The sequence below is a fragment of the Mytilus edulis genome, chromosome 13 (genome assembly GCF_963676685.1).
Source record: "Mytilus edulis chromosome 13, xbMytEdul2.2, whole genome shotgun sequence".
In the NCBI taxonomy this organism is placed as follows: Eukaryota; Metazoa; Mollusca; class Bivalvia; order Mytilida; family Mytilidae; genus Mytilus; species Mytilus edulis.
In genome coordinates, this window is record NC_092356.1 from 9144531 (window position 1) to 9162234 (window position 17704).

Consider the following 17704-nt stretch of genomic DNA (forward strand, 5'->3'; position numbering starts at 1 on the left):
AATAGGTAAAATCATTATGCAATTGGGGGAGAAAATTTAACAGTTTTCAGATGAATTGTCATAAATAGAAAACATGACAGTTTCAAATTGCATGGATCATAAGCTTAATTTTAACTCTTAGTTGCTCTTAATTGACAGAGTATCAGTTTAACCTACCACAGCAAAGGTAACCTGTTGAAAAATTTAAAGTCCGTTAAAGAAAATAGCCTATTGAAATTTAGTTCAAAGATATATTACTTGTCTGCAGCTTTTTCAAAACTTCAAAATGAAGATTTTTTTTTATTTTCCTATATAGTACATCTTAATAGTACTTTTACACTCTGCTATTACCAATGTTATTTCAACTGATCGGGCAGACCTTATGCTTTAATTTGGATGATTGCCGTGATTATTATCACTGATTTCTAATCACCTATCAGTGTCATCAATGGAATTTATAAAAGAATAACTGGAAACTTCATTGATGAGTTCATCCTAAAACACCTATCTATAGATGGACTGGTTTATTATGAGCGAACCGATTAAACTCCGCCCAGTCAAGTGAAATAAATTGAGTAATACTATGACAGAGGTTTAAAACCCAACCGTGACTATCAATGAGAGTCATGCATGGTCCACCTTTAGAATTTGAATGCTGTCTACCTGTGATATTTTATCATGGTTGTTCTAAGTATATTAGAAAGTGCTACTGTAAAATAAATTAAACTATATTAAAAAAAAAAAAAAAATCAAAGAAATGTTACCATAGATACCCAGTGGGAAAATTTAATTCAATCAAGCATAGCCTCCCTTGTTAACAGCAGTATGCAAATTAAAAAGACAAAATGAAGATGTTCCTCTGTTGAAGAAAACCTTAAAAAATGTATTCTTTCCTTTTGCTCTTTTTAAAAAACTTTTAGTCTATGATTTTCACCTTTTTCTCATTCCAATATCAAAATAACAGGTACAATTGTAAATGGACATATAATTCCACTTTTTTTGAATTTAAAGAACTTTGGGAAATTTCATTGTTCTTACACCAAAATGAAAATAACTTTACGTCATTTGTTAAATTTCTATTGTTTATCAAGTTTTAAACCAATCGCAATGTTTTGGTGTCCGCGTTTGGAAATATTACCCAGAATGCATTAGATTCTGAAAGGGTAGGTTGAGGTAACAGACACTCAGAAATACTATTTACAGGAAGCTATACTTGATTGACAGGTTAAGACCACACCCACTATAGCAGACCTACCATACTCTTCGCCCCTTAGGATTTCTGGAGCGATATAATTTGGGGTACCACAGAAAGTACAGGTCGTGTCTCCGGGCCGTAGACCTTCCTGGATAATACACAACCATTTTACTATTAACCATCAACAATCATTTCAACATTATCTTATAAAACCATCATTTTGTTTTTTCGATGACTGTAGACTTTAGAGATCATCAAAGTGTGAAATAAAATTAGACAAATAACAGAAAATTGTTGGGCAAATCGAAACAGTTTCGTAACACTGAACAATTATAATCTGTCAGTGCCCCATTTACATTAATGTGGTTTATTTTTATAATGACAAGTTTTTTTAAAGACCTTGAATACCAATGATATCATATTTTTTTCCTGTAAGGGGATCATTTTGAGCATTTTAAGTGACAGCCAATTTAGTGGACATCACCCAAGCCTTTATTCATTTATCAGTTTAAGTAATGAATTTTCAAAAGATATTTCACACATCATACATCCAATTGTTTACAGCCAATTTCATGGAGTGTGTAGGCAAAGCTAATATCAGTCCTAACATCATTATAAGGTTAGGTAAACAACCCTCCTTTAAGAGTAGACTAGTCTGACAGATAACCAATCTATCTGTCTGTATGACTATACTTCTTCGAAAGAAGGGTAGTATACCTGATCAAATAATGACTTCACTGTTCAGCTAGCAAGCAAGCTTACCAAAGATATTACCTATACCTTCATACTCAATGCAATTGGCTGTATTACTCAGGACATAATTCACCAACATTTGTTATCTGACAATTATTACTATTTTTTTTAATTCAAAACTTTGTTGGTATATGGAAAGACGACATCAGTTGACCTCTGACCTTACCTTACACATTCCATAATCTGTTAACTTTACATGACCATCATGGTCCAGTAGCACATTGTCTAGCTTCAAGTCTCTGTACACTATACCTGGAGAAAACACATTTTATTATCATTCATATTGACTGGTACATTTGTATTTGAAGGTTGTTCTTTTCAATATATTCAATGAACATTTAAAAAAAAAAATCCTGAGTACAGGCGGTACTTATCAGTTACATAGGAGGGTAAAAGTACTGAGTACTGCCACCTAATTTATGGCTGGATTATAATAATAAATAATAAAAAAAAAAACATAACAAGAAATAAATTAAAAAAAACACAGACACTCACACAGTTTGAAATATATCATCAATGTGACAAATATTTCTTATTTGACTTTTTTTTCTAATTTTACACATGTTGTCTAGTACTCCTAATTTTGACATTTTTATGCTGTGTCTTGTGTACTATTTTTGTCTGTTTGTCTTTTTATTTTTTAGCCATGGCGTTGTCAGCTTATTTTTGATCTATGAGTTTGACTGTCCCTCTGATATTTTTACCCTCTTTTTTTTTAAGGTTTTATACCTGTTGTGTCTGTTTGTTTTGTTCACACATTATTGTCAATATAATTGAATTTTCATTCGACTGTCATACAAATAAGAGATTTAGCTAGCTATAAAACCAGGTTTAATCCTTCATTTTCTGTACCAAGTCAGGAATATGACAGTTGTTGTCCATTCGTTTCATGTGTTTGAGCTTTTGATTTTGCAATTTGATAACAGACTTTTCGTTTTGAATTTTCCTTGAAGTTCAGTATTTTTGTTATTTTACATTTTCCATGCAGTTGGTAGTAAAATACAAATAATCAAATATCAGTAAAACAATAGACTATTTTTATATGACTGACTTTTGACTCCGGATTATATGATTTGTCGACTGGTTACCTTTGACATCATTGTACCAAGTCAGGTAAGTGCAAGCTAAAGAAGTAAAACTGAGCTTTCAATCGGGAATGGGGGGAAATAACCTGCTTAACATTCTTTTTCATTACAAATCATTGGAAAGCAGTAAACTTTCCCTCAAATTACACCCATTACATGTTTGATTTTACTTATTTTGGTTGCTCTAACTTGACAGAGTACCATGATGTCCAAGGTAACCAGTCAACAAATTATATAGTCAGTAATATAAAAATAGTCTATTGAATATCTATTACTAATTTACTATAGACTGTGTTTGCAGTGTAAAGATCTTGAAAAAAAGGAGAGATTATTATTTGATCTATGAGTTTAACTGTCCCTCTGGTACTTTTTACCATCTTTTTATTAGGTTTTATACCTATTGTATCTGTTTGTTTTGTTCACACATTGTTGTCAATATAATTGAATTTTCATTCGACTGTCATACAAGTGAGAGATTAAGCTAGCTATAAAACCAGGTTTAATCCACCATTTTCTGTACCAAGTCAGGAATATGACAGTTGTTGTCCATTCGTTTCATGTGTTTGAAATCTAATTCCAATGGGGCAATTAAGGGGGTAGACCTTGGTTCAGGGAGATAACTCTTGAAATCAGTTAAGCGTTTGTAAAAGTCAAGTTCATTTATGTATTTTAAGCATTTACCTGAAACAGATTGAAAATAATCTATGTAACCTAGAAGCTTAGAATATGTTTTTGGAAATGGTTGACACAAACGTACTGATGATTTTAAGAGTTATTTCCCTTAACCTAGGTGTACCTCCTTAAAGAATCCAAAGTTGAAGCACATATAACACCATAATAAAAATCTACTAATTAGCTTTTCACTGACTATCCTTACCCCTTTCATGAAGGAAATTTAAGGCAAGACATATTTCAGCAGCATAAAATCTTGCATGCTCCTCATGTAGTTTTCGTTGTCTTTGCATATGGAACATCAAGTCTCCACCACTAACAAACTCTATCACAAAAAATAACCTGCAAGACAAAATAATAATAAATGAATTAATCAAAATTTCAAAAACATATAAAACATTGAAATTGCCTAATTAACAATATCTTACAGTAACAATAAATATTTTCCCATTCTAATGCAACACTTGTAATGTTCAATTTGATTGGAAAACGTCATAAATTTTCATGGCATCAATTGACAATCCACATGGACAGACCACATATGGCAGATTCTAAATGTATGATTTGAGGTTGTTTTCTGTCAATTTCATTAGAATGGAGATAACAATATTGTATTTAAGCTCTGAGGGCATCAATAGGTGATTTGAAGGTCACAAATATTTGTTTACTGGCTCTGCAAATGTGTCGCCAGTAAACTTAATTTGCAACCATCAAATTACCAACTGATGCTGTTTGAGCTTAAAATAAAATACAGTTATCTCCTAATTAACATTGTCAAATTTTCTTTAGTCTCTGATCTCTATAGTCCTTGTCAAGAATCATGGACTTTTCCCTTCACAGTTTATATCAGGTCTATGTCCTTCCACATTCAAAATGCATCTCATTACTTGTATGCTGTCTCATAATCAAGTAGTCTGCAAACAAATACAATGGCCTTAAGGGGGTTCGCGGGTCTAAATCATTTATATAGGATTTCTCTATATTTTTCTATAAATGAACTTTATCTTATAGTTAATAGAAAAATAAAATTAAAAAAATGGAGTCACCGTTCATTTGCGCTCATAATCTGCCTTCAAAAGAAGCATACATTTTGGTAAAGGTGTTTTTTTTCTGTTGAAGTAATAGGAGAAATAAAGGTAAGATCGAAATAAAATAAAGAAATTTATTACAGAAATCGCTAAAATTTTACAATAATTTAGTTTAAGTACAGCTTATATGGAAATTATTTTAAAAAAAATAGGTCACCGATGATTTGAAAAAGATATTTCAATTTTAGAGCCAAAAAATGGCATTTTTCTACCAAAGGGAGATAATTTGGAACTTTTTCAATGATGTATACATTTTGAAAGTCATCTGGGGCCAACACGAATTGATTGTTTTGAATGATTTTTGTACCATATGATAAAGTAACAACTACAAAAGGAAATAAATAAAATTTGTAATGAAAAACAAATGTTTGATTTTTTCCTGAAATTTTTATACCCTCGAGCCTCCTTAAGACCTATTGTTTAATATAGTTTTATTCTAAAATAATTAATTGCTCCATGAGTGTGATAACACTGGGACAAGCAATCATTTGATAAATAAATTCAGAATTGGCTTGAATTCAAAACACAAAAAATAAATTTGACTTTGCAAAAATCTTTGTGGCTGCATGGTAATTATTCAATAAAATCAACATATGGTGTAAACAACTAATTTTTCAGAATCTAATGCATTCTGGGTAATATTTCCAAAAGTTAAGTGAAATACAAATGTAGAACTAGTGTTTTCTATACAATTTGACTGGAAAAAGATCAACTTTGACAGTTTTTATGTTGTTGAGTTTCTATCTCCTTCATCATGTTCATACACTTTTTCCTTTTTATATTTGTTCATGATTGAGCAAATGTTGGTGCTAACGTTTCAAACACATTTGATTTTGGGGGACATCTAAACTTCTACGTTATCGCTTACTCACGGACTATATGTAACTGCTTACTCACCGGCTGTCTGTTTGGAAACAGGAATGTAAACCAACAAGAAATGGATAATTTGTTGCTGTTTCAAACACATGTTTTTCTGTTTGGACCCAATCAATATCCTGAAATAATAACATTGCATGTATGTTTCAGAAGAATCCATTGTTTTGATTGGATAACAATGCTTAGCCTTCATACTAAAATTCACCTTCATATCCAATGAAGTTTAATATTCATGATGACACATGCTATCAGAAAAAAGTTCACAGGCTAGTAAAAGGAAATAAACGATAAAAGTTGATTGTTCATGATCATAGCAATTTCCCCAAAAAAATGTAATTATAAGTATTGAACACTTCTTTTAGTAATTTTATAGGGTTGTAAAAGCCTTGACCGTGCGCACATTTTTTTGGATGAAGCATTTCCACACTTTTTACAAAATGAATTACAACACTTTTACAACCCTATGAAATTACAAAAAGAAGTATTCAATACTTATATAAAACATTGGGTAATAATCATTCGTCATGGAACTATATACACACAATGTATCTTATTTTGTTTCAGAAAAGAATGGTTTTTCAAAATTAAATATTCAATAGATGACAGGGAGCTTTAAATCTGACCTCATCATCATTAACTAATTCTTTCTTTATCACTTTCATTGCGTAGACACGTTGTGTTGTTCTTTGTTCCACCATTAGCACTTTAGCATAACTTCCCCGACCAATCACACGTAGGAGATTAAACTGTTCTAACGATATTCTACCAGCTTCATTTCCATTGGTTGACTGAAATTTTAGTAATCGTTTTAAAAACTAGTTACAAGCAGTAATTGATATCAATTGGAGAAATGAAATGTTGTGTTCTCTAAAAATTTGTCATATAAAAAAATATTAATATACTTGTAGTGCAGAACTGTAAGAAGTTTAAGAAATTACATTTGTTTTCATTATACCACATTATTACTTCACCATGTATTGTAAGTTTCCTGATTAAAGTTAAAACTTGACCAGACTTGTAGACAAAATTGTTAGAATTAGTTTCTCTTCTCTCTTTTTTCATGCTGACATGAATGTAATAACTACTACAGGCTGTGCAAAAAAAATGAATTTAAAAGACCTTTCTGACATTTCTTCATCAGTTCTTGAAGATGTACGTATACAATGTCAATTAAAGGGAGACAAATCTTTTCAGAGCCACAAAACATTTATAAATAACATGGCAAAATTATTGCATTTTTGTATATACACTAATCCCTCTTCATGCAGACAATATCGCTTTTATTGGAATTTTTGTGTGCAATTTCTTGGTTTTATTTTCATAATAATAAAAAATCTGTTAGGTTGAATAAATATGTCTGAAACACATTAAAATCAGGAAGGTTAAATGATATGAATACATTATTTCACCAAACTATTGAATATCTCCATAAAATTGTAAGTAACCTAGTATTATGCATTAGTGCGACCAAATGATCAAATACAAAATACATAGACATGTAATATAAATAAATACAAAGAAAAAATCTTGAATTAAAGAAAAAATATCTAAATCTATTACTCATGATCATTAAATAAAAATTTATTAAAGTTAAAGTAAGTTAATATTTAAACAGCAGACAAAACAAAACTGAATACAATTTTGCAGCCTGGCAAATAATATGGTGCTGTACTCTTGCAAACCTTCATATTAAATGGCTTCCATGTTGGACAATATAACACAGGTATGAAAATAAATGGGGAATGTGCCCATCAGGCCATGGGACACAGATGATGCCCTTGATTACATATAATGTTATAAAGGGACTTAACTCTTGAACATGCCACCTAAATTCTTAGCAGGGTAATTATTTATATATAATGTCCATTAAATATGTTTTAATATTCAAGCAGGCATTAATCGTTTGAAAGCTTCAACTTAACAGAACAATACTAACATGTATCTGTTAATCAGAGAATGTGAATCCTTAATGTTTAACCTTATAACTCATTAGGGCTTGAGCAAACTTTGAAAAAAAGGTTCAGGTCCAAGTAAATTGACTTAACAGAGGTTTCTCATTTAAGAAGCTTCACATTTGTCATGGCAGGGCATTTTCATATTAATTATAATGTTGTGTCTTCTGTGCTGTTGTTTGTCTGTTTGTCTTTTTATTTTTAGTCATGGTGTTGTCAGTTTATTTTCAATCTATGAGTTTGACTATCCCTCTGGTATCTTTCGTCCCTCTTTTATAGCTATGTGGAATATATTTTGATCATTGTTGAAGACTGTACAGTGACCTCTTACTGCTAACATATATATCATTTGTTCTCAAGTGAATTGTTGTCTTATCGGCATACAACATCTCCTTATTTCATATGTGAACTTAGACCTATTACAGGAAAGATAAACGAACAGAATAATGGACAGATGCACAGACCAGAACATATTGCCTTCTATTATCGTAGGTGCGACATACACATATTTTTTTACTTAACTTGCTGACAATGAACATGGAAGCCATATCTTTTAACATGCAATACAAAACATAAAACAATCATACAAATAAAATTATACCTCACTCCTAACTTCACTCTCCTCTGTCTGAATAACAATATAAACACTTTCAACAAAAATACATAACATTCAAAAATATTTTGTGTTTGAATGTTTTCGTAAGTCTTTTTATGTATTTATATGCATATAAATTTCAATGATGCAATCACTTGGGGTATCTACATATGATTGGCAAATAAGTTGGTAGAATAAAGCTAAAATTAGTTGCTATAGAGATAAATTTTAATTAAATTATTATTTTTTATTTTTTTTTATTTAAACATATTTATTTATAGTGGATTGGGAAACAATTTAGCAACTTATAATAATCCCTTTCCACTTTGCGGGTGCGAGTGCTGCCTTGTAGTGGCATTAGCCTGCTCTTTTTCGAAATAAATTAATTCATGGTTGAAATATCATGTCTAAAAATTAGCATTTAAGTTTTGACTAATACATGTTATAATTAGAAAAATTTGAGAGTTCAAATAAGATTCTGAAGAATGTGCAATATCAATAAGGAATTTTACAGTCCAAACTGTAACACGTGTAATTTTTACAGTGATTAAACAATACACATACCCCAGTGACGACTTCCATAGAAGCTACATGATCTGAAAATAAACAAAACCCGTTATACTGAAGATGTATTCATTTTTATTGTTTTCAAATTATAGTGGATTGAAGAGAAATTGTATTTTTGTGATAATCGGTTTAGTGCTTTGAAAAAGTTGTGCATACAATGAAATACCCATGTTCTCGGTTAACTCCAATAAGTATTCTGAATTCACAGTGTATGATTAAACAAACATAGACGATTGTTTTATACCTGAGGATTCACCATTAGTTGAGTCTTTGAGGCCTATATAGTCCTGGCCATCTTGTAACTTGGGTGGTGGACGTTGGTACTTTACATCAGGTCTTGGACCATCATTTTGATTCTAAAAAGCAACACATAATATTTCATTCTATTTATATCATTTAACATGTCTTTAGAAATATCAATCTGTATTGTGTATATGTTCATCTTTAAGTAGTTTAAGTTTAAGTAAGTAACATTTATCAATTGTGGATTGGGGAGACAAGTTATTGCAACTTATATAAATCCCTCTCCACTTGGCTGGTGCGAGTGTTGCCATGTAGCTGCATTAGCCATGTCTTAACAAAAATAAACTTTTCCTTCATGATACAATTAATAAAGATTCCTTAAATTTCTAAATGAATGAGATTTTTATTACTTTCACATATAGAATTAAGTTCCAAAGCATAATTAATGAAGTCTACCACAAATATACTCATTAGTTGCCTATAACGTTGGTCTCATTGGGGTCTAAGAGTGAAGTGGGAGGCCAATTTTTTGTGAGCATGACATGTGAAAGTCAAATTATAGTGCCATGAAAATGGGACATGAAGTCTAGTGGAATATGGGAAATTACAAAAAAAATCGTAAGGGTTCCGTGGAACCCAGTGTCTCGCCTACTTTTGCTGTAAATTGCAGGCTCCAAAAAAATGAGGGAAAAAATCAATAAAAATATTCCGCTTGATACTATCTTTTATTGTAAGAAGCTTCTGTCCAAGTTTGGTAAAAACAAGGATAGTTTATGAATCTAATAAATATTTTAAAAACTTTAACTGCAGACTGGATGTAATGTTAACTGGAAGAAAAACTAAGTCCATTTATAAGTAAAATACAGATACACAGGTACAAAATAATTAACAAAATTTCCTTCTAGATACTAGCTTTTGATCATAAACAAGCTTCTGTCCAAGTTTGGTACAAATTAAAAATAGTATAAGAAAGTTATCAACATTTTTAAAAATTTAACCACATAGTGAATGTAATGTTTTCCCGCAGAAAAAAAGTCCATTCATAAGTAAAATATGGAAAAAATGGATTTCTTTTTTTACAAAATTTACTCTGGATACTATCTTATGATCATAAACAAGCTTCTGTCCAAGTTTGGTAGAACTCCAGTATGGTTTAAGAAAGTTGTTAAAATTTCAAAAACTTTAACCACAGAGTGAATATTTGTGGACGCCGCTGAAGGAATGTAGAACCACTTAGTCTCGCTTTTTCGACTATAGTCAAGGCTGGACAAAATTGAGAATTGCTTATGTACATAGTTTCAGCGGGATACAGGAATCTGACAAAACAGTAAGCAGGATCGTGATCAGAACCCCCCAATGATACCCCCTATAACAAACAATTTAATCTAACAACATCAATGGTACCTACCACTTGTGGAGCACCACAGACAACTTTTAATAATTTATGGCATCTTTTGTGTACTGTTAGTTTACATTGTATACACTTGTATCCTTGGCGACCAAGACCCCATATTCTATCAGCACAAAATGAGCAAAAGGCTTTCTAAAATTGAAAAAAAATAAAACAACATTAATGATTGTAATATCTGATAAGATACAAAAACTCATATAAATTTAAAACACTTAGCTTTGTACTTTTTAACAAAAACTATGTGTTAAATTGTAACAACATTTTTTTTAATTAATCATATTAGCTTATGACTGTTTACCACGTATTCTTTCTATAAATATGTTTACCCCACCTCAATAAAATCTGCAGACTGAAATTGAGCTTGAGAAACTTTTATTCTATTTATACATCTACGCCTAGTTTCCTTTTTGTGTATGATTTACATGATTGTAAATAACTCAGACATTATACAACAGAAATTCGTTAGTGTGGAACAAGTGACTTTAAAGAGATAATTTTGTACATACTGTGAAAGGTTTTCTATGGTAAACTACACATTCATCAGCCCTCAAATGTGTTATTGTCTCCCTTTTGACAGGATGTATTGATGGAAAGGATCTTAAAGCTCATTTTGGTCTTTTCTTGCGTAATTATCAGTTAGTGACCTTTGAGAACATTTTAACCTGATATAACCAACTAAATAAGTTTAAAATAAGTAGAGAATACTATAAATCTATAGGAAAGTAATGTTTATAACAACCTGTGAAAATCTTTTAGTCTAAATAAGTGACAAAATATGTTTAGAATAAGTAGAGAATATTACAAATTTAAGGGGAAGTTACTATTTAAAATACCTGTAATAAGTGACTTACAAATTTAACGGGGAGTAACTATGTTAAATACCTTAGAAATCTTAGTCTAAAATAAGTAACTTACATATTTAAGGGGAGGTAACTATGTTAAGTACCTTAGAAAATCTTTTAGCCTGAAATAAGTGACTTACAAATTTAACAGGGAGTAACTAAGTTAAATACCTTAGAAATCTTAGTCTAAAATAAGTAACTTACATATTTAAGGGGAGGTAACTATGTTAAGTACCTTAGAAATCTTTTAGTCTGAGGTAATAAGTGACTTACAAATTTAATGGGAAGTAACTATGTTTAATACCGTAGAAATCTTTTAGCCTGAAATAAGCAACTTACAAATTTAAGGGGAAGTAACTATGTTAAATACGTTAGAAATCTTAGCTTGAAATAAGTGACTTACAAATTTATGGGGAAGTAACTATGTTAAATACCTTAGAAAAATTTTAAGTCTGAAATAAGTGACTTACAAATTTAAGGGGAAGTAACTAAGTTAAATACCTTAGAAATTCTATTAGCCTGAAATATGTGACTTACAAATTCAAGGGGAAGTAACTATGTTAAATACCTTAGAAAATCTTTTAGCCTGAAATAAGTGACTTACAAATTCAAGGGGAAGTAACTAAGTTAAATACCTTAGAAAATCTATTAGCCTGAAATAAGTGACTTACCTAATTCAAGGAGAAGTAACTAAGTTAAATACCTTAGAAAATCTTTTAGCAAATAAGTGACTTACAAATTCAAGGGGAAGAAACTATGTTAAATACCTTAGAAAATCTTTTAGCCTGAAATAAGTGACTTACAAATTCAAGGGGAAGTAACTAAGTTAAATACCTTAGAAAATCTATTAGCCTGAAATAAGTGACTTACCTAATTCAAGGGGAAGTAACTAAGTTAAATACCTTAGAAAATCTTTTAGCAAATAAGTGACTTACAAATTCAAGGGGAAGAAACTATGTTAAATACCTTAGAAAATCTTTTAGCCTGAAATAAGTGACTTACAAATTCAAGGGGAAGTAACTAAGTTAAATACCTTAGAAAATCTATTAGCCTGAAATAAGTGACTTACCTAATTCAAGGGGAAGTAACTAAGTTAAATACCTTAGAAAATCTTTTAGCAAATAAGTGACTTACAAATTCAAGGGGAAGAAACTATGTTAAATACCTTAGAAAATCTTTTAGCCTGAAATAAGTGACCATTCATTCTGTAAAGCTTTCTCCATCTTCTGGCTCCTTTTCTGTACATGTTCTCTAAATAACAGATAAACAATAACATGGATTCAATCTATTTTAAACATTTTTAGTTGCTGAAGGTATACAAATATTGATAATGACAATTTATTTAAGTGCAACACAATTCAGTATTTGGCAGTTTATTTGTTTCCTTTAATCTTCATTTGAAGAATAATATAAATTTTAGTTAGAAAAAGTCACATATTTGATGAGCAAACTGACAAATTGTTACAAGTCACAGCAACTTCTTTAAAATCATCTTATAAAAAATTCACACATTATCTACATAAGTTTGTTACGAGTACAGTTCAGCTCCATAATGTGACAAAAAAGAAATTAAAATCAATTTCTTTTTGTAACCTTTATAAAAATAATGAAATATGGTCCTTTGACCTTCCAATATTAATAACTACATAACTAGTCATTAGAGTTCAAAAATCATCAAACAAATAAAAAGTTTACTACTATTGAAAACAATTATAATAAATGATTGGGATAGGCGGATATAAATCGACTTGATGTAAATGTATAGCAATACATCTGTTAACCTTTTTCCTGTTGAAAAAAGCACTACAGTAAGTGTGTAAATGTCTGTAAATTGAGTTGTGATAAAAACCCTACATAACAGAACTAAACTCATCTTTTATTTTGTATTCAAATGTTCTAAAATCGACCTAAGTCTTCTGCATGTACATGTATACATTCACTTGCAAAAGGTTGATTTCTAATACCTATATGAAAACATAGCGACAAGTTTTAAAATTGAACTTACTATCCTCTCCAACGCATGGCATTCCTGGTCTTTGGGGTACATTTGGGAAGACTGAAACAAAATAATAATTAATAAAAATATCTTTAAAGATAAGTAACTATAGTTTAGAAATGTATGCACACATTCTTTATCGAGATATTGAACAGATGACAAAAATTTGGATTTGCTGCAAACAAAAAACATCAAAATTTAAAATGTGAGTTATTGTTATTGCACACTTAGAAATTCAGTAAAGGAAAATGTAATACAGGACTATGCGAAGCTTATGAAAGCATATAACTTTTGCTTTTATAACCAGTACTAGGGTATAATTGTTCATTTAAGCCAGATGGCTACTTAAACAGGTGTACTATTTTCAATCTCTGTAGGAAATTTTATAATGAAATTAATTACAGAATTATTTTTTTTAATTCAAAAAGTGATTTGTATTTTAATTGTAATATTTTCACTATTCCTATGATTACCATGAAGAGAAAGCTCTGAATCTTTGTTCAGTTCATAAAGTCTGATTGCCTCGTCAAGTTCCATCTGTGATGATATCGTACAGGGATCTCCTACAAAATACAATGTCAAACATAATTTTATATCATTAACACTCTAAAATAATGTACAGGGATCTCCTACAAAATACATGGTCAATATACTAAAATGGTGAAAGGTTGTTTGTTATCCTTATATACAGTACTAGTGAACATGTTTACCATCACAATTCTATCTATTTACCCTAAACTACCATCAAGTTTTTCTTACCTTCTTCATCTAACCACTTCATGGTGAAAGGTTGTCCTTTATTAAATGTATATAGTGTACATGTTTACCATCCCAATTCTATCTATTTACCCTAAACTACCATCAAGATTTTCTTACCTTCTTCATCTAACCACTTCATGGTGAAAGGTTGTCTTTTATTAAATGTATATATATAGTGTACATGTTTACAGTCCAAATTCTCTCTATTTACCCTAAATGACCATCAATCTTTTCTTACCTTCTTCGTCTAACCACTTCATGGTGAAAGGTTGTTGGTCGTCAAATTTACATATGTCTTTAATCTCAGCACAGAAATCCTCATATAGAACATCATGCTGAAGGTTTGATATGAATATATTCCTGAAAGTAAAAATACCAATTGAAAAGAAATAGCTATTCATAAAAACAGTAAAATTTCAAACTCAAGAATAACTGCAAACAAACTTTTTTCAGTAATATTTTTTCCACTTTTAGCTCTGTCATGTCAATTTCTTAGCAATATATGTGGTGATTTTCTACCATTGTCGTATTCATATATATATATATATATATATAATAGAAACTGAAAGATTGTTACATTTGTCATCATTGGGATTTTTCTACTCTCGAATGCAAAAGTGAATTGATTTACCGTAACAGATTTTGATCTCTTTAAAGTGTTTATAGGGCTGTACTAATTTTTTTAAGAGATTTTCAAGTATATAATTTACTTCAGAGGGGTTACAAATTGTGATGAAATAGTCATTCCCAAATGCAATGATGGTAGTTGCCTCTATTTTCATTGGATCCTCAATGCTCTTCAACTTTGTACTTGTTTGGTTTTATAAATATTTTGATATGAGCATTACTGATGAGTCTTATGTACAAAAAATGTAGACAAAACGAAAATCTGGCGTACTAAATTATAATCCTGGTACCTTTGATAACTATGTTCATGAACTATCAACAATGTTCTAATGATTGCACATGTTTGTACCTAACTATTAAATATCCTAGTTATTTATTGTATCACTGAATAGAATTTACATGATCATGATCATAGGGAATTCGATAGCTAACATAAAATGATTTACTAGTACTTCATTCTTTTTGTAATCATGGTAATAGATTTGAAGGCAGTCTCCATCTGAAGTTATCCAGGTTAGGGGAAGGGTTTGAATCCCGCTAACATGTTTAACCCCGCCATATTCTGTACATTGCTGTATGTACTTGTATGCGCCTGTCCCAAGTAAGAAACCTGTAATTCAGTGGTTGTGGTTTGTTTTTGTGTTTCATATTTGTTTTTCGTTCATTTTTTGTACATAAAAAAGGCTGCTAGTTTTCTCATTTAAATTATTTTACATTGTCATTTCAGGTCCATTTATCATGATAGCTGACTATGTGGTATGGGCTTTGCTCATTGTTGAAGGCTGTACGGTGACCTATAACTGTCAATTTCTGTGTCATGTTGGTCTCTTGAGGAGAGTTGTCTCATTTTTTAAATTTACTTAGATTTTTATATAGTTGTTGGAATGCTGTATATATGTCTTATAGAAATAATCCCTTATCCAATAGGATTACTTACCCACTATATCCAACCTTCATACGTATTCCATTATCATCATCCATTCTTTCTTGTGTTGGCATGATTCTTCTAAAAAAATAAAAATTGATAATATACTATACACATACATGTTTACTGTGAATTCATTTATTTTTGTTGAACACCAATTTTTGTGGGTTTCCTGGTTACAGGTGAACCACAAATTCAAATGTTACACGAATAACATATTTGCAATACACTTTATATATACAGAGATTGACAAAACCACTAAACATTCTTAAATTAAATATCTACAAAAATAGAACTTTTCAGCAATCCACAAGAATTTATACCCACGAAAATAAATGAATCCAAAGTGTGTGTACAGTAATACAGTATGTACGAATATTATTGGTACATATATGTCATGTATGTATTATCTTTTATTAACTGAGTGTCCTTGTTATGACATGTCAATCATTTTTATCCTACATGTACATCCTGTACTGAAGAGCTTACCTCATGTACATGTATCTCATTGATAAGAATACAAGTTTTTTATCATTGCATGAGGAGTCTAAACTAAAACTTTTATCTTATTCCAGATAATAAGAGGGATCTTTCCAAACTTATAAAACTTTTGTAAATATTTTCTATTTTGTTGTTTTGATGACATAGAAAGAAGATGTGGTATGATTGCCAATGAGACAACTATCCACAATAGACCAAAATGACACAGACATTAACAACTATAGGTCACCATACGGCCTTCAACAATGAGCAAAGCCCATACCGCATAGTCAGCTATAAAAGGCCCTGAAATGATAAGACCATGTAAAACAATGTTGATTGAATACCACATACCCGTAGCTAGGGGGGTTGGAAAAACCCCCTTGAAAACAAATAAGCACTGTTAAAGTCAACGTTCTGTTCGAATTGTGACTGTTAAAGTCGAGTTTGTGAGTCCAAATACCCCCCCCCTGGAAATTCCTGGCTACGAGCCTGTACCATACTACATGTACACTGTCGTTTAAACAAATAAATGCATTTGTAATTGATATTCAATATTAGTTTCTTTTCATAACATTTTTCAGACCATTTTACAATTTAGAGCTTATATTATTGTTGAAAATGGTGTTAATCATGTTTATATTACTTCAACATTCAATATTTGATAAATCCATTTAATGATAAAATTTAATCAATAAGTGGTTAATCAAAAATTCAAACATGGGTTTAAGAAAGCTTTTTGTTTTAATCAAGAATGTTAAGTATTTACAAACATTCAATGTCCCTTGTCAAGTGTCAACAATGTATTGAAGAAGTGGAAATCACAATCATTATTTTCTTTAAAAATATCAGCATGACCAGTAAAAGAGCTCCTGGACAATATGACTAACAAACTAAAATCGAGCTCCTTCCTTGTGTTGTGGTTCTTAGCTGTCTATGTGTTTCATCAAATTTAAATGAGACAAATTTGACCATATGTTGACCTGGAGGGGAAAAACCCAGACCAGACGGGCATATTAAATTATAATACTGGTACATTTTTGTACCTTTGATAACTATTTACACCACTGGGTCGATGCCACTGCTGGTGGACGTTACATCCCTGAGGGTATCACCAGCCCACTAGTCAGGCTCAGCACTTTGGTGTTGACATTAATATCAATGATATGGTCATTTTTATAAATTTCCTGTTAGAAAACTTTGAATTTTTAGAAAAACTAAGGATGTTCTTACCCCAGGAATAGATTACCTTAGAGCTCTGTATTTGGCACAACCTTTTTTTGTAGAATTTTGGGTACTCAATGCTCTTTAACTTTTTACTTGTTGGGCTTTATTACTATTTTGATCTGAATGTCAGTGATGAGTCTTATGTAGACGAAATGCGTGTTTGGTTATTAAATTATTATCCTGGTACCTTTGATAATTAATTACACATTTAATTGACAATCTTTTATGCATGGCCTAAGAATTAATTCTTCACAGTCTCCTGCTTGAAAACCAATTTGTGATCTACATTAAGATACATGTGGCCCTTTACATTATAGTGCATTTGTAAAAAAATAATCATTGTAGCGCTGCAAGCAAACAGTCACTTCTCTTCAAAACTCAACATTTCTCCCTATCAATTACATAAAGGACAAGTCACTTCTCCCAATCATT

General features: G+C 30.7%; 1 protein-coding gene across 12 annotated transcripts in view; it reads right to left on the reverse strand.

Moving 5' to 3' along the window:
- LOC139501894 (protein kinase C iota type-like) overlaps positions 1-17704 on the reverse strand; it is a 37860-nt gene that overhangs the window by 18379 nt on the left and 1777 nt on the right. For 3 of the 12 annotated variants that reach the window (XM_071291181.1, XM_071291180.1, XM_071291175.1), the window contains exons 2-15: positions 15578-15646; positions 14252-14373; positions 13728-13817; positions 13264-13314; positions 12424-12509; positions 10414-10548; positions 9007-9118; positions 8760-8791; positions 8202-8228; positions 6272-6436; positions 5670-5767; positions 3890-4026; positions 2094-2179; positions 1235-1322 (exon numbers count right to left, since the gene is read on the reverse strand). In XM_071291181.1, the coding sequence (XP_071147282.1) occupies positions 1235-1322; positions 2094-2179; positions 3890-4026; positions 5670-5767; positions 6272-6436; positions 8202-8228; positions 8760-8791; positions 9007-9118; positions 10414-10548; positions 12424-12509; positions 13264-13314; positions 13728-13817; positions 14252-14373; positions 15578-15639 (1291 nt within the window). In that variant the 5' untranslated portion in view covers positions 15640-15646. Of the gene's footprint in view, positions 1-1234; positions 1323-2093; positions 2180-3889; positions 4027-5669; positions 5768-6271; positions 6437-8201; positions 8229-8759; positions 8792-9006; positions 9119-10413; positions 10549-12423; positions 12510-13263; positions 13315-13727; positions 13818-14013; positions 14056-14251; positions 14374-15577; positions 15647-17704 lie in introns of those variants that run through there. The other 9 variants (XM_071291184.1, XM_071291183.1, XM_071291177.1 and 6 more) reach the window with 4 other exon arrangements.